The sequence below is a fragment of the Zonotrichia leucophrys genome, chromosome 3 (assembly GCF_028769735.1).
Source record: "Zonotrichia leucophrys gambelii isolate GWCS_2022_RI chromosome 3, RI_Zleu_2.0, whole genome shotgun sequence".
Classification (NCBI taxonomy): Eukaryota; Metazoa; Chordata; class Aves; order Passeriformes; family Passerellidae; genus Zonotrichia; species Zonotrichia leucophrys.
This window is the reverse complement of record NC_088172.1, coordinates 62606327-62632607: the sequence shown is the minus strand read 5'-3', so window position 1 is coordinate 62632607 and position 26281 is coordinate 62606327. Positions and strand designations below refer to the sequence as shown.

At 47.6% G+C, this 26281-nt stretch overlaps 1 protein-coding gene across 2 annotated transcripts in view; it reads left to right on the top strand.

Moving 5' to 3' along the window:
• SLC35F3 (solute carrier family 35 member F3) overlaps nucleotides 1–20592 on the top strand; it is a 162578-nt gene extending 141986 nt beyond the window's left edge. For both annotated transcript variants that reach the window (XM_064708506.1, XM_064708507.1), the window contains 5 exons: nucleotides 7702–7921; nucleotides 13604–13729; nucleotides 16076–16268; nucleotides 17802–17891; nucleotides 18923–20592. In XM_064708506.1, the coding sequence (XP_064564576.1) occupies nucleotides 7702–7921; nucleotides 13604–13729; nucleotides 16076–16268; nucleotides 17802–17891; nucleotides 18923–19167 (874 nt within the window). In that variant the 3' untranslated portion in view covers nucleotides 19168–20592. The remainder of the gene's footprint in view (nucleotides 1–7701; nucleotides 7922–13603; nucleotides 13730–16075; nucleotides 16269–17801; nucleotides 17892–18922) is intronic.
• Nucleotides 20593–26281: the final 5689 nt, after the last annotated feature.

The following is a 26281-nucleotide window of genomic DNA, read 5'->3' as shown; positions in this document are numbered from 1 at the left end:
GCTCCTTGGACTGGGCACTCCCTGTCCTTGTTGCTCCCTGATGAAGCCAGAAGGAGGAAGAGGTGCACAGTTTAACTAGCAATCAATGGTCATCTTCAAATTTTATGGCCAGCTGTAGTCACTGCACAAATTGGATTTAAAGAATCAATGTGACATTTGCTTTGGGCAAGAAAGCTGTTTTAAGGGAATTACAGAGCCCTGATATGAATTCCCTATTTCATTCTTGGGCTTTTTTGAACTCTTGAGTAAATGCTGTCTGATGATGTGGCACTGCTCATTTTCTCAGCTTGCTCTGCAGCTCCCTAAGGATTGTCATTGCTTCCATACAGATCATTAACTGCTCCTCACACCCTGCCCTGCCTGCCTGTGCCTGTGCCTGGCTCTCCATGGTGCTGCTGGAGCTGGCAGCCCAGCCTGTTCTCCATTTGGGCCTGGTTCTGGGTCCCAGCATACTCTTCATCACAGCCCACTGTGCAAATGGGTCAGTTCTCTCCAGCTCATCCTCCAGCCCTGGCTCAAACAGCAGCAGGAGCTGTCCCTCTGCTTGCACTGTGGGCATGTCAGTAACCCCCAGGAACCTTTGAGGCTTTCATTCCCCTCCTGGCCTCTGCTCTGCTGGGCTCTAACAAAGATTTGAGGCCAACCCTGAGTGCTTCACCAGATCAAGTCAAGGGCTGCATTTCTCATGGGCTCAGAAAATAAAGGTGCTTCACAAAGCAATCTTTGAGTGTAACTAAAAAGCTCATTTCTGTGTTCAAGTGTGATGCCTGCCTGGTCTGTGGGTGTTTGGAGCTTGCACATAGCAACAGTCTTACATTTTATTTGTATAATGCTGGTTGTCTAGACAAGCATAAAGTACTTCAGGCTCTGGGTACCTCTGGGGTCTAAAGGCAGAAAATGTTGGATAATTCATGATAATTTCAGCTGCCTGACTGCTGAAGGAATCTTGTCACATTAAAAGCTTCTTCTTGCCAGGAATGCTTGCTGCATTTTCTGAAATGTGGTTTGGTCTTGTTCTTTTAAAGCTTTTTTATTTAAATGTTAGTTTAAACAGTCTCTCATTAAGGTTTCTGAGTCTGTTCTAAGACTTGTCTTGAAAACGTGTATTCAGGTGGTTTGTAAGATTTGTATTATTTGCTTCTTTTGGAGCCATTCTGGTAAATTCATAGCTAAGCATTTCCTGGGACCATTTATTGTGCAAATGTCTAGTATGGCACACGTGCAGTGCTGAGCAAAACCATTGCTTCTGTCTCTCTAGTTCAGAGAAGGTCAGTCTGTGGATTTTTTATTTCATTTATTTTTTTTCTTTCATTTAAGAGAAGACAATTTTCTCATTCCATTGCCTATCAGAATGCATTTTCTGCAAATGAGCTGGAAACTCCCAGAACAGATAAAAGTTTAAAGGCAGAACACCAGCCCCAAACCAAATGTAGAAACAAGTAATCAAGTCAGTCTCAGGCACAGACATTTAAAAGGGGCAGCTGGATGCTTGATTGACTTCTGTGGTAATTTCTTGCATTTAATAATGTGATTACAGAAAAATGTGCATGTGATGATGGGCATTAAAAAGCCATTAGAGTATTTTAGATAAGCCACCTTTTGTATCCATCTCCAGAATCCAGGGCTGTCACTGGCGCTGATGTTACCTCCGGGGCTGCAGTGCTGCCATTCCCATTAGGAAGGGTATAAGGAGGCTGAAGGGCCAGGGTTTGCAGCCCTAGCTCAGTGTGCAGCCCCAGCACAGACAGACTGGATAGGTACAGACACCTCTGAGGAGCCACAGGTGAAAACACAGGTACCCAGGTTTTGTTGTAGGAGCCTCAGAGCAGCAATAAAAGGGCAATGAAAGCCATGGCAGGAGTCCCGGGCATCTCTGTGCAAAGTGCTGAGGCCAGCAGGTTTATTCACAGCATTTATGATCTGGGACACACCACAGGAGCCTCCGTGCAACTGTTCTGCTGGCATGTGAACCTGTGGTGACTCAGGAAAAAGGCGCTCAGGGACTGTCTTGTCAGGAGCTCAAGCTCCTGTCTTGATAAGAAACAGGAGCTGGCTCTAAAATAAACATGCAGGAAAAGCAAATCCCCATCCCTCTGAAGGTGCAATCAACAGGCAGCCCTCATCCTGCCACTTTAAAGCACCCAGGGACTTTGCTTCTCTGTGCCCCAGCTTGCACATCTGTAAAATGGGCTTCAAGAGCTCACGCTTTTCTTGCACTGCTTTGAAATCCACCCATCTGAGAGGCTTATTTTGTCATGGCTACTCTTTGGGTCAGTGCTGGCTCAAAGGGGAAAGAAGCAAAGCTGGAGACATGATCCTTTTTTCTGCAAAACACATCTTTGCTTTCCTGGAGAGCATTCTTGAAGAATATATTGAGTTAGCTTGCATTTTATCTGTACAGCAGCCATACTTGCCTCCACTTGTGAGCTTAATGCTTGAGAGATGCTGTGATCCTAACAGGATAAATTACAAAAAACATCCTTGTGGGGTTTTTTCACTGGGAGAAATTAAACTTGAGCCTCGTTTCCTTCTCTCCTATTACTGTCAACATGTCTTGTCTGTCTGCTTTTCTTTTGCTCCTACAACTGGCTTGCAAGTCCTCCCAGAAGACATGGCATGACATTTTAGTCCATGTCTTTTTTTTTTTTTGTACATTGAACAGAAAATGTAAAACTGTTGCACGTCTGCAGATTATTTATCCATGCAGGCCTAATTGGTGCAGGGATTAGCAAAACACGTTTTGCCTGCCAATCTCTAATCAAGAAGAAGGATTCACTGGCACAGTGGTGGCTTTGCTGTGCTCCAGGGAGGTGATGCTCACTCTGCTGAAAATCAGAAGCAATTTAGCCAAATTCACTTTGCAGGTACAGACCTTGCAAGGTCAAAGAAAGAAGCACAGTCTACAAAGAAATAATATTACCCTCTAAGAACAACAGCAGATCCCAATCTGGTTGGGAGAAAGAGGCTGCAGTGTGAGCACTGAGACAATGAAAAAATTCTAGCAAAAGTTAACAGTCTGGAAAGGAGAAATAACTGGCTTGTGCAAAGTACTCCCTGAGGATGTGTATTACTCCCAGAAATTTTCTACTTTAGTGCAGATTTTCCAAAGATGTAATGGCAGTTTCAGTGGCTCACAACCCTTTTTGGCATAGGTTTGTCCTGCAGGGAGTATCAAGAGACCAAACCCCTGGCCTGGGGCAGCACACTCTGTGTACTTTTTCTCATTCTTGTCTACCTTTTCTCTTCATAGGTGGGATTTTCTTTTTTCAGAATAGAGGGAAAAGCATTCATTCCAGTGTTGGCAAGATTTTATAAATCCATTTGCACGAGGTTCAGAGAAGTGGGGAAGCATCACAACTGCCTAGCAATGGTTAAAGACAAAAGAGGCAATGGAAGGTGAATAGTGTTAAATGTATAATTGTTAACTCAGTGGGGAAAAAGTGGAGCTTTACTGTCATATTTCATTTGCAAGTTTTATTTGAATGCAGCACCTGCTTTCCATATAATTAACTCTTACTTAGCACAGAATTTTGGCACTGATGACTTCTGATTTACTTCACTGGGGATGCTTGATTCCAGTGACAGAGTTATTCTGCAAGTATTGTGCTGGAGACTTGCCTAATGGAGTAGAGCTAATTTGCCGTTTGCTGGGTTAATGAAGATACACACTAAAAAGAGTGTGAAGAACAAGACCTGGTACATGAAAGCTAAAGAAACCAGCAAACAATTTAGAGTTAAGACACAAAGAAAAGATTGCTGTGCCTCAGGCTTTTCTGTAGCATCTTTTATGCTACAGAATTCCAATATCCTGAATACAGAATATCCAATATCCAGAATATCCAATTCCTGTAGTACCGTAGCAGCCTTGAGGTTGTCTGAACATGGATGTGGCACTTGTAGGTGGAAGCAAACTTTTCTGTATTGCTGCTGTAGCAATTAAGCCAGCACAAGTCCCTTCCACAAATTCCTTCCTCTGACATTCCATTGCAGTCTAACACAGACCATAGCAAAGGCTGTTGCCTCTGTTAATGTCTTGCATTTATATTTTAAACCAATTGCTGTGAATACAATGGAGTGCCAGCTCATGATGGCAGAATTGAGGAAAATAATGCAGGAAGATGGTTTATCTCAAAAAACGCAGCATTAGACCCTGCAATGCCACAGCTCCCTGCTGTGTGCTGCCACCTTACCTGCACACAGCTCCACACTTGCAGGAATTTACCCCTCACATAGAGGATTACAGAGAATATAGGGGAGATGATCTCAGCAGAGGGGCTCTGCAGGGCAGCTTCTCTGCCAAAGAGAAGCCATGCTCAGCATGACCTGGGATCCACAGGGCCAGGGCACACCTGAGCTTTACATCTGCTTTCCCCTGTAGCCCTACTGGCTGTTGTCCACACCCAAAGTCCCACTGTTCCATGAGCAGAGCAGGGTGTTCCCAGCAAGCAAGCATCAAGAGAGTAGCAAAGCAGCCTTTGGGTTGAGGAGAAAGGTGAGAGCAGCAGGTGCAGGATTTTTGGTGATGTGACCAGGAATAGGTTTGGTCAGTCTAAGATGACAATTTTTCTTTTAACACAGTGTGGGGGTTAACACGGTGGATGTGCCTGTGTCTGTGCTGGTCCAGAGATTATTGGACAGCAGGAACAGCTGTGTTCAAATGCTCTGTCCAAATATTTAAGCTGAAGGTTGCTTTTTCTGGAGCCATCCCTGACTGTTTTGAGCTTACAGTGTAGGTTCTACCACAGTCCTGCCTCACTTCCCATAACTATTTATCTACCATTACTCACTGAAAACTCTCTTCATCAAACTCTTCCTGGTATGGCTTCACAAGCTGTGCTACAGCACCAAGGAAAAATCAGTAAGCAGTGGCAAACCTGGGGAGACGATTAATTGTGAGAGGTTTATTGTATGGCACGTAGTCATTCTGGTGCACAAAACGTGCCACATTCTCCCAGATGCTCCTCTTGCTTTGCTGAGGGTGCCAGGTCCAAGACAGCATCTAACCCATCTGCTGGAGCGCCCCTGTTTGGAACAACAGGGTGCATGGCTGACAGCACCCTCCACGTCCCTAGGAGTCCTCTGTGCTGGGTAAGGAAATCTCTGCCATGAGGAGGTCTCCTTTGAAAGCTGGAGCCAGCCTTTGAATGTAATTCACACTTGGTGAAGCCAGCCAGAACAGCTAAAAGGAGCTGTTGGTATTGTATAGGGCAAAGAGAGACTCCCAAAGTGGGCACTGCAGCTCAGGGTCTTGATCCATGTCAGGGCAAGCCTGTCCTTTGGGGCACTGCGCTGGATGCTTCAGGGATCCAGGCTGTGATACCAAAGGAATCCAGTGGTGTGTACTAGACAAGAATCGGACCCACAAGACAGTAAAAGCACATGTTTCTGCTGTATATGAAAAAGTGATAGCCAATTCTATAAGTGGGGAACAGATTTTTGGCAGGAGGAATATTTTTTCCCAACATAAATTCCATTTTTGATGAATCCCAACATAAATTCCATTTGTGTCCTTTCATTTGAGTACAGCCTTCCTGTTCCTCCCATACTAATCTTGCTTCATGTCATTTAATTGTAACTGGGCTGATGTTTTTTTGCTTTCAGAGCATGAGGCTGACTGCCTATGACACCTGGCTGTGAAAGCCTCCATGGTGTCTTAGGAAGCAGGTTAAATGAAGTTTGAGACTGGCTTTTTCAGTGTGCCTCTGCTTCCCTTTGCACTCCCTGTGTCCCCTGTGGCAGGTGTCTGGTACAGCCAGCGCTGTGCAGGACTGGAGGCCAGACCTGCAGTGGGTGTAGTGTTTGTGGAAGGGGAGAATGGATCCTGCTGAGCACAGGCAGCATCTGTCAGGGCCATGAGCATCCCTGAGCAGCCCAGCACATCTCCAGCAGGTGGGAGGCCAGGCTCTGGTTTGCAGTGCAGATGGGCAGCTCTTCTGCTGATTCAGAGAGGCAGTTAACAGGTTTGGCAGGGAATAGGCTGCTGCCAGCAGGCAGTCTTGCAGGGAACAAGGGACACTGAGGGACACAATGCAGAACCAGCAGCTCCAATGGAAGAGTCCATGTACAGCAGCCAAAGTACAGGGTCATCACATCCAGAGATGGGCAAGCTCTGTATAGCTATGATTTGATACAAAAGCCTGGCAGGCAACAAAACCCAATAAACACAAAAAATGTGTTTCCTCTACCTTGCAGTCTTGCTGTAGCAGATGTAGACTTGTGGATGCAGAGATCTGAAGAGGCTCAAAGAATGGATGGGGTTTTTTTAGGTATTTATCTGGTACAGCCCTGTCTTCTGGGAAAGTGGATCAAAACAATGCTTTCATCAGTGTCCAAATAATGATCTTTACATGCCCAGTCTCAGGAAACAAACAGCTTGAAATTCATGACAGCAGTGAAAAACTATTTGTCCATCATTGTCAGCAGGAAATTTAATTCTGGTCAGGTTTTGTCAGAACACCCCAATAAAGAACTTCAGGCGCCGGGGGAGGTTGCAAGTTTGAGAGTGAGCAATGGCAATGCAGGCCAGGGCACTGTGCTGGCTGCCCCACACACACCTTGCAGGCTGCTGGCACAGCCCCAGCCCCCAGGCTGCTTCATCCCTTCTGTGTGTTCCTGAATTTCCATGCAGCATGGGTTCCCCCCAGCCCTGCAGCCCCAAGCCAGCCCTGCCAGCAGGGCCCAGCTGCACCCCATCACCTCCTGTGTCCTGTGCTACATTTGGGACACAGACAGACTGCTGGTGCTTCTGCTCTTTGGGCCAGGGCTGAACCTGCCCAGGCTGCCTCCTGCTCAGGCATTCACAGCATCCCCAGCCTGGAGTGCACACATGAGCTCCTGACTCCCCACTGCTGCTCCAGCTGCTCCAGTGGGTCCCCAGCTGCTGCCGTGCCATGTTCTCACCTCCCACAGAATCACACAGATAATGAGCATGGAAGAGACCTCTAAGATCATCGAGTCCAACCTATGCCCTAACACCTCAACTAGACTATAGCACCAAATGCCATGTCCAGTCTTTTTTTAAACACCCAGAGATGGTGATTCTACCACCTCCCTGGGAAGAGCATTCCAGTACTTTATTACTCTTACAGTGAAAAATTTCTTCCTTATATCCAACCTGTACCTTCCCTGACGTAGCTTGAGACTGTGTCCTCAGGTAGCTGCCTGCCACCCCCTCCTGCTCCTGCCCTGATGCTGCTGGAGATTTGAGCCAGGTCCCTCCCCCTGGGTGGAAAAACCCCAGACCAGGCTCCTGCAAGGCTTCTTCCAAGCCCCACACAGCAGATCAGCTGGGCACAGCTTCCCATGGCTTCAGCAGGAGCAGGGAGCTAGGGGCTTTGCTGCCAAGCCTGGGCCCTCAGCACCCTGGTGCCCACAGGGGTGAAGGGAGGAGGATGGCCCCACACTGCTTCAAGATGTTCACTGTGAAGGGACTGGTGGGAAGAGTGAGATTTCACCTCCTGTCATCACCTCTCCCTTTGCTCTTTCTTTGCAGCCCCCTCCCTTGTTTGCAGCCCCTGCCTGTTTGTATTCTGTGCAGGTGCTGGCTGTTGCAGCAGAAGCTGAAACTTGTTTTTCTCCTCCTCTTTAAGGTGTGTGCCTCTCTTTCCCCAAAGGAAAAGAAGAGGAGCAAAAAAAGCCATTTATTTGCTGCAGACTGTGACTGACCTATGTAATAACACTGCCTTTCTCTCCTTGTTTTAGGGAGTGCTGCCGATTTTTTGGAGACAATGGCTTGACTTTGAAGGTGTTTTTTACCAAGGCAGCACCCTTTGGTGTTCTTTGGACACTCACAAACTACCTTTACTTACATGCAATAAAGAAAATAAACACTACGGATGTCTCCGTGTTGTTCTGCTGCAACAAAGCTTTTGTGTTCTTGCTTTCATGGATCGTTCTGAGGGACAGGTTCATGGGAGTGAGGGTAAGTGACTCCTTATCTCTGTCTCCCCTCTTCCCCCTCACCCCTGTGTCTTTCCTTTACCCCTTGCCTCCTGCCGGATGGGTCAAGCAGCACCCATGCAGACAGCTGTGTGGGCACAGAAGTCCCTGTGGAGCAGGGCTGCATCCTTCCCTGCATCCTTCCCTGCAGCCTTCCCGGGTGCCTGTGAGCTCCTGGAGCCCCTGGCGCCCCCAGCCCAGTGTCTTTGGGCACATTCCATCAGGAAAGAGGTGACTTGCTCCAGAGTGGGTCACAAAGGATATGTGCTGTCTCCATGCTGCTGTGGATGTGTGTCAGCCCCTGCCAGCGCCCTCCAAGTGACCATTCCCAGGCTGCCACCAGACCTGGGTGTTTCTAACTGAGTGTTCTTGCAAGCCCTGCCTGCACACAATGCCCTTCTGGTCCCATCCTGGGAATTTACCAGGGCCCTCACCTTCCCACGTGTGACAGCAGGCTTGCAGGGTGGGACAGTTGTCTTCTGCATCCCCTGTGTCAGGTGCAGCAGCTGCAGGCAGGAGAGGAGAGCTGGGCTGCCCTCGCCCAGCCGGGGCCCAGACATGTCTGCACGTGTCACTGATGGAAGGTTGGTGTCCACAGCAACTTGCATCTGGCCAGCAGCACAAGGCTGCTCTTCTGGTGGTGGTGGCACCCCAAATGTTTGCTTGCACCTTTAGTTCTGCACCCCATGTGAATGCCAATGCAGCAGCAGCAGAGCCATGTGCAGAAGGTTCATCAGAAACCCCCCAGGTCCCTGCTGACCCTTCTGCCATTCCAGCAGCCCTCAGCACATCACATCCTTGGGCAGCAAAGTGGGTGGGTGGGTAACCCACCACTCCAGGGCCAAGGACCCACTGCCAGGGCCAGGAGCAACTGCAAGGAAAAGGCACTAGTGGGTCCCTCTTCCCTTGCTTCACCAATTAATCTTAATTAATAATCAGGACCAACAGCACTAACTGTAATTATTCCTGTCTCCTGCCCACTACTTGAGGAGCTCCCTGCTCACTTACCTTGGCTGGTGGTACTAAGAAGAGGTTGTTGCATGGAATAGCTGAGAGTTAACTTTTCAGGAAGTATTCCTCTCTGGCAGGAGAATTTGGCAGGAGACCTTGGCCAGCCTTTCAGTGGTGGCAGCCAAGAGGCTGCTCAGGGGATGGTTGCAAAATGTACCTGCCAAAAGCTCAGCGTGGCCAGCTGGTGTCTGCCCACCCCTCTGCCCAAGTAGCCCTACCCTCAAAACAAATTAACTCTGATTTTTGAATGCAGAAGCAAAGCTATCCTGAAATGATGCTGGAGCTGGGGAAGTCTCATTGTTACCAAAGCTGGATGTGCTGGCCATTTTGATAAATGAAAATAAAAAAAGGTATTTTTGTGTCTTCATCTCTCTTGTGGCACTCTCAGGTGTAGCAGTGGTGGGACACCAGGAGAGGTGGTGTATGGAGGGGTGACCACTGCAGTCTGCCCCTGCAGCCTGTTCCTCAGTCTGGATGCGCCACATCCCACCATGGATAGGGCTGTGGTGTGGAGGGAAAGAAGCCAACCTGTCTGTGCAGGGATACCCACATGGGCACATACATGCTGGGCTAGAGGTGCTCTTGGGCTCTCCTGAGTTGATGGAAAAGCCAGGATGGTCAGGGACTTTGCAGCAGCTTCTTGGGAAGGGTGTCTTGTGCCATGGCAGGGGACAGGCACTGGGGGATGAATCCTGTTCTGTGTGCCTCCCTTCCCAAAGGGGCAGAAGGAGGGGAAGGAGCAGAGAAGCAGACCCAAGTGCTGGTCCTGGCCATGTCCAGCTGTCTTTTGTTTCCTATCTGCGCTACTTTGGGAAAGCAGCAGTGAAGCAGAGCAGCAGAAGAGGGGCCAGAGCAGTGGTGGCTGTGTGATATCCCTGCCATGTGTTCCAGCCCCTCCCTGTGGAACCTGGCATTGGTGAGATTGTGGCAGGAGGGCTCCCTGAGAAGGAACCCAGCTGTCTCTTGAATCCAAGAAGGAACAAGCTATCTCCTTCCCAGGTGGCAGGCCAGCAAGGGACCTGGGTGCAGGGAGAAGGGGTTTGCAGACAGACTGGGCTATTTGCTCTGAAGCAGTTGTGGTACCCTGACCTGTGGCAATGTGAGAGTGAGGAGGCACTTGTCCTTGGAGATTGGAAGGGCACATGGCAGCAGAGAGTTCTACCACTCAGCTTTGTGTGGCACAGTGGGAGTGCCAGGGCACTCCTGTCTGCAGAGGACATAGCATGGCGTCCTTGGAGAGAATAATTTTCTTCCCTCTTTCTTCTCTTTTCTGTACAGCCCATGTGAAAAGCAACAGGCAGAGTGTCAGTGCTGGGGGACAGCCTTAGGATGACCCCAGTACACTGCCCTCTTCCTGGGACTGGCAACCAGCAGGAAAGACAGCTGCTAGGGCTTCCCTGGGAGTGACCTGGGGCTGCAGCCACCACACAGCCCCACATGGTGCCTCGGGGCCACACTGTGTCAGTCAGAGCTGCTGACCCTCCTAAAGCACCCTTTGAGAGGGTATCGGACAAGGCTGCAAGGGGGAGAGTGCCCTCCCACACTCCAGCTCCATCCCACACCAGTGCAGCAGGATGGATATGCCACAGCCAAGCTCTGACTGCACATTTGGGTGTCCCTGTTCATGCCCACTTACAGAGAGAGGGTGAGAAAGGCAGCTGCTCAGTGGGGTTAAAGCAAGTACAGTTATCCTACTTGGCCTTCAGAAGGGCAACTACTAGCTCTCTAAGCATATAAATCACAATTTAGCTTGAATTTAAAGTAAGAACAATTACATCCTTGCCATTCAGATACTTTTAAGTGCCTTCATCTCCCCTAATGAAGTTGAGCTTTTCCCCCTTGCCCTTCATTGTGCCCAGAGAATGACTGGCTGGGCTGGGAGCTGCCAAAGACCCAGAGATAATAAAGCTGTAAGTGCCTGCAGCACTGCCTCTGCAAACCCTGCTGTGCTGAGACATCTGTGGCACTGTGCTGTGAGCAGCCTGTCACCACCACTAACAATGTGCCGGATAGAAAGGCTGACAGGCTTTCTGAGAAAGTGTCTGTGGCACCCCTGGCAGGTCAACAGGACACTGCAAAGGGAGGCCAAGACCCATCTGACACTTGTGACACACTTGATGGAAGAGGCAAGGACCTCTGCCCCAGCAGAACTGTTTGCAGACTGCATTTATTTGCTTTGATCTTTGACTTTGGTGTTTCCCTCCATGGTACAATGAATAAAACAGCTCAGGATCCAAGAGAGCCATCACCTGCAAGTGCCTCCTGTGTGCATAACATACAGACAAGCACATCTGCCTGTGGCACTTGGAAATACATCTCCTAACAAGGCTCTTGGAAGGTGCTCTGAAGCTGATCAGCTCCTGATGTTAGAAGCAAAGCTGGAGACTTTTCATTCTGCAGTTCATGCATGCACCCCCAGGTTTCCAGTGCAGAGGCATCACAGCTGCCTTAGGGGGATGAGCCAGGCTTCCTCCTCCCACACACCTGGAGCTGCCAGCTGGGTGCCACAGCTGGAATGTGGTTGTGGTTCTCCTCAGCCCTCCAGTGAAGGCTGGACAAGCCCCACACAGCTCACAGGAGGACAGCCACACCTGCAGCAGATGCTGCAGGAAATACTGCATCTTCCACTCTTTGTCAACTCATCTGTAGCATAGGTGATATTGAAGGAAGGCACAGAGTTGCCATCTTTCAGCTAAGCCTGAGCCATGCACCTTGCAGCTCTCCCAAGAGCCACAGTGAGTCAGAGCAAAGGTGCCTCTGCCCCAGAATCCTGCCTGCACCAGCTGCCTGTAGTAGAAAAATCTGTCTAAATAGGAAAAGCCTGTCATGATATTTCCTCAAGAGACTTTCCAGCCTCCAACAATTTGAGGCTCAAGGACTTCCTGAGATGGAAGCAGTGTTTCTATAGCTAATAGTCGTTGATGGAATTTTTTTCTTCCATGAGTTTATCCTTGTAAACTTTTCACATCCACAGGGTGCAACGGCAAAGCTTTCCTTCACCTAATTATGTGTTGGGTGAAGGCAAATCTCTTTTTCCTTGTTCTGCACCTGCCTCATGCTAGTCTCATGCAATGAACTTTTTTCTTGTGCTTCTGAAGCCATACGGATTGTCTGAATTTTTAATTGACAAGCACCAGCACACTGGTGAGAGAACTGCCCCACACTGCTGCAGAGCCATGCAGGGTGGGGTTCTCTCTTTGCCTTAAAAAGTAGCCTGTCCTGGACCATAGGACTCAGTTACACCATCACAAAACTTCACTTTACAAATTATGCCCCACAGCTGTGCATAGAGAGACCAGATGCCAACAGGGCTGCAAGCCAAGATGCTGTATCTGAACCTCTCCAAATCTGCAGTGTGGATACCCAGCCTTTGCTGTTGGTGCTGGGCTCCACCCTGGTCAAGCCATAAATCAGTATTCTGTCTTATGCCATCCTTGCCATTATACAGCAACCTCTGTGGAGAAATTGATACTTTTTTATTTTTTCAAAAATGGGATATTTTTGTGTTAGGGGAAATTGAAGGTGTTGATATCAGTGTGAGGGAAGGATCTGCTGAGTGATTGTCTGGTGTATGGGAGTCCCCTGGCACCAGCCCCAGCTCAGCCAGGGAAGAGGCTGCTGGTGCTGCTGGGGTTGGGACCTGCAGCTGGCAAAGAGGTACCTCACCACACCCTGCTGCTCGGGCAGCAGCAGAGCTTGGCACACAGACCTTCCCCTGCATCTTCACAGCAGCCCCAGTATCTCTGGTGGGAAGCAGGAGAAATGAGAAGAGGCTCATGGATGTGTAGGCAGCTGCAGCCTGTGGATGGGGCTTAAAACCCCAGTCTGGTCCTGCCAGAGGGGACAGCTGGCTGGCACTTACCCATCTGTGGATCAAAATAGACTAGACTCAGTCATCTTGGAGGCATCACCTTGAGTGTGCAGCCAAAAGGCACGTGCTGTAAGCAGGGCATCCCCCACAGCCCTGCAGAGCCAGGAAGCCTGGGCATACAGAAAGCCCTATTCACCCCAGAATTAACACCCTGAGAGGCTGAAGGACAATCCCAGAGAAGCCAGGGCTTTCTTGCACACCCTGGTAAATCGGGGCAGTGCGTCCCCTGCCTTTGTGAATGTTCCTTCTGTTTGGGAGATGCCCCTCAGGCATTGCAGTGTGCATAGCTGGCTGGGAAAAACCTCCTCCTACTCCTGAAATGACTCGTCTAGACTGGAAAGCAGTTGTATGAATTTTATTCCCCTGTTTATTTCTATAACCTTTTTTCTCCAAAACTTCAACAGGACTCGAAGCCTTTTCTGCAAGCTGCAGGGAATTATTACTTGTGTATTATTGTCATGCACAGGCTGCAGGCACCCAGTGATGGGGAAGCACAGTGACAGAGATTAAATCCCCCCTTCAGCTCAGTCGGAGGCACTGAGCCCTGCAGTCTGGCCTGTCACACATGCCTGGAGCAGCCACTCCTTTGCAGCTCTTCCTGCAGCTTCCCTGCAGCCAGGGGATCCACGAGGGCAGACAGCATCTGGTATTGGCCCAGGCTTGCTACTATTTTCTACATAAGCAAATGATGCAGATATACTGTGCATGTAAATCTGCATTGCCTGTTTCTCCATCATGGGGGTTGTCTAGTAACACTTTCTTGCTTTCTTTGTCTCCAACCAGATTGTGGCTGCTATATTTGCTATTGCAGGGATAGTTATGATGACGTACGCCGATGGGTTTCACAGCCACTCCGTTATTGGGATAGCCCTGGTGGTGGGCTCTGCCTCAATGTCTGCTCTCTACAAGGTAAGCACACCTAGATCTCTCCCCCCAGAGAGATGCCTGCCACCCTCATCACTCACTTTGGCTGTTCCTGTCTTACTTGCAAACCCCTGTGCAGTTCAGTGCCATGTGCCCTTCTTAGAGAGCTCTGCCATAAACACACTGCTCTGCAGCACTGCATCCAGGTGTTCCCTTGCTTTGATGTCTGCTCTCTCTTAGGATAAAATCTCCTATTTCCTTGGAATGGTCTTCACCAGTGCTCCTCCAGCAGGGGGAGGATTTACAGATGTCCCACCTTCATAAAAAATGAAGCTCCTTTTCCATAGATCCTGGATTCAAGCACTCATTCTGGAAGCACCCTGCAGAGATTTAGCTTCTTTGAGTCACTTGGTTACCTCCCCTTGCCAATCCTCCTTCAGTAACATATGTAGCCTGTGTTGGGCTGAAAGCATTCTTATCATGGAAGCAATTGCATCCTTAACATGCAGAGCACGTGCCTATGACTCAAGACCTCATCCTGAGCAGCTGGATGAGCTGCACTATGTGTAAGATGCAGCCTTCTCTGCTGAGCAGAGCCATTTCACTCAGCCTGGGACACTTCTGGGCACTTGCCTGTGAGCTGCTTGTAGTGCTCAGAGCCACAGTCCACAGTGAGGAATAAGCATTTGTAAGTGTGGTTTGCACACCCTGGCTCGGATGTGTAGATCAGGAGGAGGTGTAGACATCTGGTCTCATGAGTTGCACTGTACCAGTCATCCAACAGGAACTGGCCAGGAGAGCCCTGCAGCCCTAACACCAGCAGTCCAGGGAAACTTGCCAAACTGAGAAGCATCTGCCTGTGCCCCTCAGCACAGTGCTGTGATGCTTTTTGCTCACTTTGTCAGATCAGACCATCTCTTACATTAGGAAAGTCAGGAAGTTTCATACAGCTCATTCCTCTAAGAGAGCGTTTCCTTGCAGGACCAAAGACATGGCCCACCAGACCCGAGAAAATTAAAGGCTAGAGCCTGGGTGTGTTCCCTTTCCCATGACCCTGCCACTCTTTCTGGGAGTAGGAGTCTCAGGGCTGCTCCACCTGCCTGGGCACAGGAGGGTGGTGGTGGCAGTGCCAGCAGGGTGTTGCCCTGCAGTGTGCTCTGCATGCCAGGGCAGATGAAGCTCTGCAGCTTGTTGTGCAGCACATGCTGCTGCCACTGCTGCTGCCACTGCTGCTGCTGCCACTGCTGCTGCTGCCACCCTGCTCTTGCTTTCCAGAGTCTGGCTCAGTTCCCATGAGCTGTGTGTGCCAAAGGGGCAGGCAGATCTACAGGCAGACAGGTCTCACACATGCAGCAGAGCCCATCTGGGGTAGGATAGGTCGAAGTGACCCTGCTGGGGGCAACACAACAGCTGTCCTCAGGTGGCACATGAGCAGTAGGTGGCTTTTGGGACATTTTGCTCCATACTGCAGAGCAGCATCCCAGCTGCACTGGCCAGTGATGGGATGGGGGAATGGCAGAGCCCTGCTGGCACTGCAGCCCTGCCTGCTCTGTGTAGGCAAAGGAGAGAACTGACACTGGTGGGGGGGACTGCCAGTGCTGCACAAACCACTCAGTCACAGTCCATTGGCTGTCCTGGTCTGCAGCCAGCAGCAGAGGAAAACTGTTCCCAAACCATGGTATCCAACAGAATCTCTGCAGCTCTGTGGTGAAAACCAATGCAGACTCCAGACAGGACCTGTCCACAGGCAGTCCCCAGCCACACATGGGCTGCTCACAGCCCTCATTTCTTCTGGTTTGTTTCTTTTCTTTTCCCATTATTAACAAACCAAAGCTTTTAAATCCCTCCCTGCAGTCTCATTGCCCAGGTTGCATCTGCACTCTGGGCCATGGGGCTGCTGCTCTATCTGCCTCCTGGAGATGAGTTCCTGGGAGAAAGTGGAAGGACAGCCAGTCAGCATGGACTGTGCTTGTCCAAAGCCTGGACCAGTGATGTCTCATGCAGGGAGATTCTTCATCTAGACTGCTTCATCTCCTCCCCCTGCCCTGCTCCATAGTCTTCTTAATGTCAAGTTTTCTGGAGGTGAAATAGTGAAGGGTCTAAGCTAGGGCTGAAGGGTCTAAGTGAGGTTAGTGACCTTTCCTTTTAGGACAGGCACAGACGAAGGTGCTGAATGCCCTTTCTGCATGGACTCATTTGGCAGCTGCCCCTGCCTGTGTTCCAGGGGTGCCAGGAGAGGGAAGGCTGGGCCACACAAGCTGCTCACCATAGTTCCACGAGCAGCCATACCCAGTTTCTGGCAAGCATCCCTGCACAGGTGCTAGAACAGAACACCAGCCCTCCAGGGATGGTGGTGCAAGAAAATTAAACCCATGTCTTTTCCTCTTTTAGGTTTTATTCAAACTTCTTTTGGGCAGTGCTAAATTTGGAGAAGCTGCCTTATTCCTGTCTGTGTTAGCTGTCTTCAATGTCCTCTTCGTTACCTGTATTCCTGTCATCCTTTATTTTACCAAAGTGGAGTACTGGAGCTCTTTTGACATCATTCCTTGGGGGAACCTCTGCGGATTTTCAATTCTCTTATTGAGTGAGTACATGGGGGAGCTCTCACACTGCTGGGGGTGGAGGAAGGTGCCAGAAACTGGCCACTGGTGGAAACTGCAAGCCTCTCCTGTACTGGAGTTGTTTTCCCTTCTCAACTTAATAATTAACTTGAGATATTATGAGAGGGTCCATTCCTAGGGCCAATGCAGACCTCGCTTCTGCTATTCTTACCATACCAAAACACAGTGGGTCTCTTTAGAAGGGACTGTGGAACTAAACTGTGAAGCTTGTCCCAACTGCTACTCATGAACTCTGTGTGACAGAGACAGGTAACACTTGCCTGGGCTGTGATGGAAGCAGCCTGCTGGGAGGGGCATTATCTGGGGCTCATCAGCATCCCCACAGTAAGGAGCTTAGGCCAGGCTTGACAAGGCCAGACTCCAATGCTTCTGCTGCCTGGACTAATTGCTACTCCTAAAGAGGAGGAAACTTGTGAAATTGTAGTGTTGCACAGTGATGGAAATTTTGATAAGTGGCAATTCTCTCTTCTGCTGCCACTGCTGTGTCACCAAAGGAGCCCAGAGGGGAGGGATGCCAATCTAAGTTTTAAAGGTAACCAGAAACATGATATTATCCATTGTTAAATTAGGTGTGTTGACTTACTGCCATAGTTGGTCCCTACACTGGAATAATGGAATCCCCTCTCCTGAAACATTAATTCCCACTGGAAATAGCTCTTCTCTACCTCTGTCTTGAGTCCCAGCTCCTTTTACCCTGAACAATCACAACTTCAGAAGTACCTCCAGGTTACTTATCAGTGGACTCAGAGGAAGCTGTCTGTAAGAAAGTGGTGCAGAACTTGACAAGCAATCCCTGGCATGTGCAATACATGGGTACTACTGGAAGACAATCAAAGCTCCAGCTCCCAACAAGCTCAGTATTGGCAAGGCTCTCCTGACTCTGCTAAAGCTGATCACCTTAAAACAAGGGCAAATTTGATCCAAAGCAATTATTAATTTGTCATGAAACACCCCACAAACTGTGTATGGTATTACAATGGAGTGATATTATAATCATTCCATAGTAATGAGAGTATAATTTCATTGTACAAAATTATATTTAGCAAGTTCCTGCCTGGAAGAGGGTTAGATTTACAGCGTCTTCTACCTGCAGCTGGAGGCAGCTTTTCTACAAAAAAGCACCCAGACAGAAGCTCCTGTTCTGCTGAAATCTCCCAGATGAGGAGTGTTAAGTCTTTCAGCAAGGGCAAGGGGATCACTGGATCAGTATGAAGAGTGGGAGTTACTGCACATGATGCTGAGAGACAGGCTGTACCCAAAACCCTCCCTGATCCTGCCACTGGGCTCCAGAGGGATACAGAGCTCCCCAGAAACAGCAATGTCTCAGTGAGGTGGCCATGCATCAGACAAAGCTTTGTCCTCTTCAGGAAAAACAACAGATGCTTATGTACCCTTTATTTGAACAACAAATAGAGTAATAAAGGATAAGTGTTTCAAGTGACATTCCTTCTGCCTAATTTCACTGTACTAAAAGACATTTTTCTTTCCTTCACCAGCATTCAATATTCTACTAAATTTTGGGATTGCTATTACCTACCCCACCTTGATTTCTCTTGGAATTGTACTGAGTGTCCCTGTGAATGCAGGTAAGATTTTCTGTCTTTTGTATCTTAATGAATACATTAAATCTGTGGCCTTTCAAATACACAGCCGGGATGAAAGAAAATAGATTTATTAAACATGTTTTGCACCTTCTCTCAAAGACTTACAGAGATGACACTGATTAAAAATTTATTCTTTATGTGTAAATTATGTGTTGTATAATATTATATGAATATTCATAATCCCTAAAATTGGTTTTTAAATTACTGTCCGAAGAAGCCTGCATACTGAAAAACAAAGTAGATTTGAAGACATTCATCTCTGGGCTGGAATAAAAACCCCTGGATAAAGCAGAAATCAGTTCTTAATGATGTCTTCAAGACAGGCTTAACACTAAATTCAAACAGATATAATTGCTTACATTTTAGAGCAGATATGTAATAGTAACTCTGCTTGCCTTGGTAAATAACACTGTGGGTGTTTACCAAGAACATTGGACAGTTCAGTTTTGGACATGGCATGGTATATTTCTCTGACAGTTTTTCTGAAGTTTAGTGAAAGCCAAGAGACTGCAGAGTCTGAGAGGGCTGGGCAGGGGAGTGCAGGCACAATCCCAGCCTAAAGCAGCTCCTAAAACCCAGCACGCTCAGCTGGTGCCAGGGTGCAGGTGGCAGCTCCCAGCTTCACACTAAGTGCACACAGAGCTGGGTACTGCTCTGGCAGATTTGGCTACCAAAGGTGTGATCCCTCCAGAGCGTGTGGAAGGCTCAGCAGGGTCTCTTCACAGGGCACTCAGGGTGACAAGAAAAATTTGCAACCAGGAGCTGCTGTGCAGGGAAGGGGAATGCCCCTTTCTCTGTGTCCCTGCACCTCAGCAGGAGTTCCTGCAATGTGGGTGGACGTACCCTGCTGTGTGCTGAACCAGCAGGAAAGAGTGCCCTTGCCAACACTGCCTCCATGGCCGTGTTCTCCTGCCACAGCCAGCCCTCAGAGTTGGGGAGGCGAGGGGGAGGGAAGGGGATGCTGTCCTAAAGCCTTTTCCCGTGTAATGACACCCGTTCAATGTCCCACACAGTTGTTGATCACTACACCAGTGAAATTGTCTTCAATAGTGTCCGAGTCATCGCCATCATCATTATTGGCCTGGGCTTCCTCCTGCTGCTCTTGCCAGAGGAATGGGATGTCTGGGTAATAAAGCTCCTCACACGTCTCAAAGTACGGAAGAAGGAAGAAATTCCCGAAGGGAATGGAGACATTGCTTCAGGACTGCCTAATAAAAGCCGGAGAACTCGCCCTTCCATGTCATCCTTTGCTCATTAAATGCTCTTTTTACCAAAACTTTGTGGTTAACGTTATATATGATGATGCAAAGGTATTTTCTTGGGAAGAAGCACACCTGTCCAACATGGTGTACATACCTGTACAGTTTTGATATGATCACCATCTAAAGCATCAAGTCTTGGCATGTCCAGTTTGCTTGTACTTTTTTCACATCTGACCTTTCACTTAAGTAGTACACTGAAAAAAACTGCAAACCAAGAACCTCTCTTCTCTTTTTAAATGAATGTAATATATAGTCAAAATATATTTGCATAGGCTATTTTAAAGAATGACTTTCATGAAAAGCAGGGCAGACATTTTGAACATTAGGTACTGAATGATGCATTGCACACTGTGATTTAAAAGAAACAAATGCTATGCTACATCACATGTTTATTTTTGACCAGAGCTGTACTTTGAAAGTTTTCAAGAAGCAAAAAAATAGGGAAACTTTTTGGGGGACAGGAAGAGGGGGGGAAGAGCGAAAGGAAGATTTAGAAATCCCTCTATGTAGGTGAGCGCATGTTGCGCTGCAAACAGGGAAAATTCAAGCGCAAAAAATGCTTGCACTAAAGCATAGAGAGAAAGCAGTCTAGAGCCCAAATCTCCTTATTCTGCAAATGACTGTAGTCCACGTTTAAAATCATGCAAGAGAAATCCAGTGCCTTCTACAGAACTCTTGTCTTTATCCACGCAGAACCAGGTCCTGCTGCGAGGCACTTGCAAGGGCAGGGCTCAGGTTGGTGGCCCCGGCGGACCCCACGTTCCCACCGCCACCGGGACGTGCCTCCCGCGCACGCCGTGGCTCCTGTGGGAGCGTGGGGCACAGGGCACTGCAAGGGCGGGCGCAGGAGACCTGGTTCTCTTCTCACCTCACAGGTTTGACCCCTGTGCGGAGCTGCGCTTGATCAATGCCAATGTGGGGAAGGGAAATCTCGGTCACGTGTGGGACGATCTGACGGAAAATGATCCAAGGGGCTGGCAAGAGCGTGGTTGCTGATGTACAGTCTGAGAGCATGGACTAAGGGGGTGAATCGCCAGTTGCTTTTACTCCATAATTGTGAGTGTTAAGAGTTAAAAATGTAAGATATTTACATCAAATGTAACACTTTTTATGAAACTTGTAAGCACCAGGATGTTTACTTACGCGATTTTGGTTCGCCATTAAATTTCTATCTGTGATAGATCACATGCTATGTAAAAAGGGGGGGAAAGGTTATAGTTTACTATTTTTGAAGTTTACATTGTTGCATACAAAATTAAAAGTGTTCTTTTGAACTGCTGCCATAGCCTAAGGTCCCTGCTGCCACTGAGGTCCTCTTTGTCTCAGGCAGGGGTGGCATCCACTTCAAAACATTTTAGCAAATCAACTTCAGATTCCATTATCTGTTTGGCAAAGCTAAATAATAAAAGATTTTAAACTCAGCCTCAGTCAATGCTATTCTTTTCCTTCTCTTGACTAAACCTTTACTGCAGTTCTCCTGTGGCTGGTATTTGGCCAAAGAGATCAAAAGGGAGAGACACGATCAGCAAAGCAACCAAGGTTGCATCTCATGGCTCTGCCAGCCCATCTGCTGGCAAAGTCTGCTTTACAGTACCTGGACAACACCATCCAGAGGGATGCTGTTAGGCATCAGTCAGGAAACAGACATCCAGCAGAAGTAGACCAAAGGAAAAATTGATCTTTGAATGCATCAGTGAGCAGCCATATGTCCATATGCTAACAGGTACTTAGGGCAGTGTGTGGGACATGAATTTGTACATTAATAACCAGGCCCTAGTCCATGCTTATTCCCACCATTTTGCTTGATGACCAGACATTATAGATTTGCTAGCAGAGATTACACCCCCAAATTTTTATATATATTTCTTTGGGAAGAGGAGGGTAAAGGCCCAAGACAGGAGCACAAGTACATCTTCAATAACTGCATTGAAGGGCACACATAGAGACTTGACCTCAGAACTCCCAGATTTAAGTTTATTCCATCTTCAGACAAATCATTTTGTCATCCTTGAGGATGTCATCCTCCTCAAACCTCCTCTCTGAGCAAGGCCAGAGAAGAATATATCAAGGGTCCTTCCATTTTCCATAGTTCCAGAAAGTGGCATCTGCCATGTTCTCCACGCTTCATTTTGTTGTGTTTGATGCAGTCTAAATATTCAAAAGGCTCCAAATGTCCAAACTGCAACTAATATGTGTTTTTAAACAAAAGGGAAGCAAATTTTTTAGCATTCAGTATGGATTGTGGGGGAATTTATGCACCAGAATGGATAGCAGCATTAGTAAAACTGATTTACCAAATACAACTAAGTCATTGGTTCATTGGCTCATCCTTCCTGAGAACAGGCTAAACACATGCAAGGGCTGGAGCTTCAAACAGCACTTGATGAACCATGTTTCTTCTGAGTGTGAACTAGGCAAACTAGATTTCCCCATGTGAAGCAACTCTGAGCTAGCCATGTTAACCAGATGAAAGGAGCTACATTTCTTCAGGCAACACCTTGCCCCAAGCATAAACACCTGACTTGACAGTGAGCCACTGGGCAGAAAAACCTTCCATACAGTGAAGTCCAGGATGTGATTAGGAGAACAAGAGTGCAGCATGTCCCTATGGTCTGTGTGCACATCTCTAAGTGCCAAAGCATCGCAGGTCTGAAGCTGAGGAACGAAAAAAACTGAAGTTGTTGTCTTTCACAAGAAGGACAAGCCAGAGCAAACCCCTCTGAAAAGGCATTAGATGTAACTGGGCACTCTTTTGCCCTGGACAAATTCAGTGCCTTGGAGAGGAGGGCTGAGCTGTGGCAGACTCTCCTGCCTGCCCTCAGAGGCCAAAGCACTGTGTGCAATCCCTGCAGCAGCCTGTGAGTCAGACCCCACACTGCCCTGCAGGGCTGTACCTGCAGCACAGAGCCACACAGGCCTGGAATCAGCGCTTTCAGTCCACCATTGCCACCTTGAACCTCCTCCTTAGGCAGAACTGCAGGTCCCTCCAGCATAAGGCTTCTTCAGGTGTCTCTGAAGCTGGTCTCCTGCATCATCATCGTGCATCTCCTGTCCTGACACAGCACTGCCAGCCACAATGTGCACACTTGTTCATGGGCTGACCTGGACTGGCAACTGCCTGCCCCAGCTTAGCCCTCAAAGTGTCCAGTAACAATCTAGTGGGCTTGTTATAACAGCAAACTGAGAAAACAAATCTCAGAAAAGCAAATAGCATCAGCAGACCTCACTGCAGCTGCTGGCTTTCAGTGCTGCAGAATACAGCAGTGAGAAGGCACAGCAGTCCCCCTCCTGCCTTCTGTGCCTTTGTTCTTATCCTGTTGTCTCCTGCTGCTATCTTTATAATATTTTTTTATTGCAACTCTCCACAGAGAATGCACAAGCCTTTTATCAGCACATGGGTCAGAGATGGGCTTATTTTAAAAAGCTTTTCCTGACCTTCTCTCTAGAATGGCTGTGTTCATATCAGTAGTTTTCAGAAAACAGCCACGAAGGGCAGATCCAACCACAGTAATCAAGAGATGAACAAAAGACACTGAAACCAGGATGCAACTTAAACTGTTTTGGGAACTGAGGCTAGGCTAGCAGGACCTGTAGCTCACCAAGTTCTGGGGCTTAACTGATGTTTCCTGTAAGCTCCAAAACAAATCTCCCATCGGAACTGTGAGCTTGGGAACAGATCTCTCACCCCCAGCTCTCCAGAGCAGTCTAAAACAATACAGTGCAATACTGAGCTGCTCAGAGTTACTAAAGATAATGTATCTTCAACTTACATAGAGGGCAACATGACCAGGCTGACTGTTCCTGGTTAAAAACCTGCCTGTTGTGGTGTCTGCAGGCCCAAAAACAAACAGAGAAGTGAAGGTTTCCCTGTGCAGTGAGTGAACATGAAAGCCTAGATGGATTTGCATAGGTCTGGATCATATTCCAAATAAACTCACAAGTGGGCACAAGTGAAACACTGGAAACACCCTCCCCTTCACTGAAAAGGATGTGGATTCTCCAGCCCTTCAGAAGCCCTAGGAACAGCACCAGCCACCTTGCCTTGGCTGTGTGGGCTCAGGCAGCAGCCTGGGGCTGAGCTTCTTCAAGGAAGGGGCAAAGAAAAGCAGACAGGAACAATGTAGCTCATGTGGAGCAGAAGCACAGGAGAGCTGATGATAGAATCAGAAATAAATTCCTGTGGTGAAACTCCTTCCAGGGCCAAATGCCCACCTGCCCATTGCAATGACTCCAGTTTGAAGACATGGAGTCTGCATGTGCTGTAAAGCCATAAATACAGCAAGTTCAGCTCCAGGTTTACTGCTTGTACTGCAGAAAGGATGGAGCCTTCAAGGCCTCCAAACCTGAGCTATTCTTGGTGAAGGCCAAGGCTGAGAGGCTTCTTTCACAGTCCAGTCCTCGTGCAAGCCCTCTGCAGAAACCGTCTGCACAAATGGATTTTGATGGATGAATTTAATTACCTCATAATTATTAAAAGAGAAGCAATCAGATTCCCTTCTTTAGCTGGCCTGTTCTAGGGCATTTCCATAATAATCTGAACCTTATGCAGAAGTCCTTAACATTAAAAAGGAAGAAAGAAAAAAATGAGCATAAAAATCTTATGACCTGTAGCCTAAAAACCTTCTAAGGGGAAATCAAAGTATTAAGGACAGGACCAGTAGCTCAAAGTAGTGTTTCTGAAAATAACAAACTTTATACTTTTTTTTCTACCTGACACTCTGTTAGGGGGTGTCTTCATATATGCACAAGATCATTTTAAAGAGGGTGGCAATTAGTATTTATCCAGGTATTTACAGATATACTGGGAAGCAAACAACCTCTCAGAAGGGAAGAGTGGAACTTCTAAGCAGAGTTACAATTCTGGAAAAGGCTTAAACAAGGGAGCTTGTGGGACTCAAATTAGCAAAGTACTTAGGAACCTGTCATATGGAATTTTTCTACAATGACCTAGAGACAGTTCTTTAATCCTACTGCTGAAGCAGATGATCCCTTCAGAAGAGAGTTTTCCAGGTCTTTATCACAGGTTTCCCTCCTCTTCCAGATTCAGTCCCCCTAACACCTCAAGACAGCCATCAGTGCATTGATTGGGAGCAACAGCAATCAAAGAGCTATTTTGCTGTTTGTCTACATGACAGTGACAGATCCCCTCTCAGGGTTAGTCTCTTGAGTCAGTAAAAAAGTATTATCAGAAAGGGATTTTTGACCAATCATTTGGCAAATCAGTGACCAAGAAGACTGACCTCAGCACAGCTCCTTTGGTAATCTCTCTCCTTTTGAATAGCATTTTTTTCCTGCTATTTCCTGCCTCACTACTCAGTTATTAAGCCATAAGAAAATGTTCTTTTATCCACAGTAGCATCATTGCTTTTGTAAGGAGCATCATTAAAAGCACTTCAAAAATCTAAGTGTAGTGTTTCCAATTATCTCAAAATTATCTCAAAAAAAAAAAGCCAAAATAAGTCTGCAGAAAGTCATCCATTCTTCAGACTCTTTTTAACGTGAAAGGACAAGACCACTGAGAGACTGAGACTTCAGAAACATTTTGCCTTTCCTTAAGGGAGGGCTTTCTTGCCTACCTTCCACAGAACACTTACACCAAAACTCCAGCTTCTGCACATACCCACGACTGACCCAAACACTTAACAGATTCTTGAATTAAGACCTGGATTCCTGTGAGTTCCAAGCAGCAGGATTTGTAAATACTTCAAAAATGTGAACTTGTCTATGAGCACACATTATGGGCCAGTGAATGTGGCTTCCCAGTCTCCCAGCAATAGGTCTCACTGCCCCTTTGGCTTCTGAAGCTGCCAAGTTTTTAATGACTGCAGCCTAGAAGGCAGAGTGAGCTGCACAATGGTCTCCAGGTGATTGTTGGCCAATTATACATTTTAAATGCCTTCCTGACTTGTACAACAAGCATCACTCTTTCATTGTGTGATTTTGGATTTGGTCAAAGGCATCTCACTTGCTAACTTGGCTACTAACAAAATTGATATTGATCTTGGCAGCAAATAGCACGTTTGAGAACGCTGCTGCCTTTGTGCATGTGTAAGCAATCCCATCTGGTACACTACACCTACACTGCAGACAATGTTTATAGTGCACATAAGGTAATTGGTGCAGCTGAGGAGTTAATAAATACAATACCTGAATGCAAGAATGCAAATGGGTATTTCACAAAAAAATTTAGGATGTACTTCAGTTTTAGAGAGAACTAGGAACCACTTCCTTTCTCTAGTACATAACATGTCACGGAAATTTGAAGACATCCAGTTACGCTCAAAAGATGAGTTTTCATCTTCTAGCTACATAGCTTTGAAAACTGAAGTCTGCTTGTAGAACAGGCAGATTTCCAGCTTCCCATCTAGCTCTCTTGCAAAAAGCTGAGCATCAACATTGCTGCAAAGCAAACTTGTCTCATCCTTGGCTGGCTTGGAGAATTGCTAAGCAGGAGCCAATAGAAGAGTGAGAATTAGTCAGTCTTCCCACCAGTGCCTGCTTTTCCCAAAATACTCCTTTTTCTGTTTTCTTCCTTTCTAACAACTGAACAAAAATGGAATTCTGGCATTAAAAACAAGTGCCTACAAATAATGCAAATTACTTCATCACCCTAAAAGAATCCAAAAAACCCTGCAGTTTTTGGACTTTTTCTTCACCATAATCACCACACCCCAAGGTACCGACCGATTTTCAGACCACACTCCCCAGAGTATTCCACTGATGTCCATGACAGACCACGAAGATAAGACAAGCCTTTGCTCAGCAGGCTTCAAATCACCAAACACAGGCCTGGGGAAGGTGAAGAGCAACCATTCTGTCCTTTCCCCTCTGTGTCCATGTCAGCCTGCACAGATGGCTCATCTTTCCCAGCCAAATTCCCTCCAGTGCTGCCTGATGAATGCACAGAGCCTTCCTCTGGTGCCCAGGGAGCTGCACAGAAACTGGGGCAGTGTCCCTGCCTCTGTCCCTGCCTCTGTCCCAAGCCCCAGTGTGCAGCATCCTCTAGGTTCACATCACACTGGCACTCCCTAGTGCAGGGACACCCATCACAACACCCAGCAAATAGAGCCTTCTGAAGAAATGGAGTTAAGAATCCCAACACACAGTCAG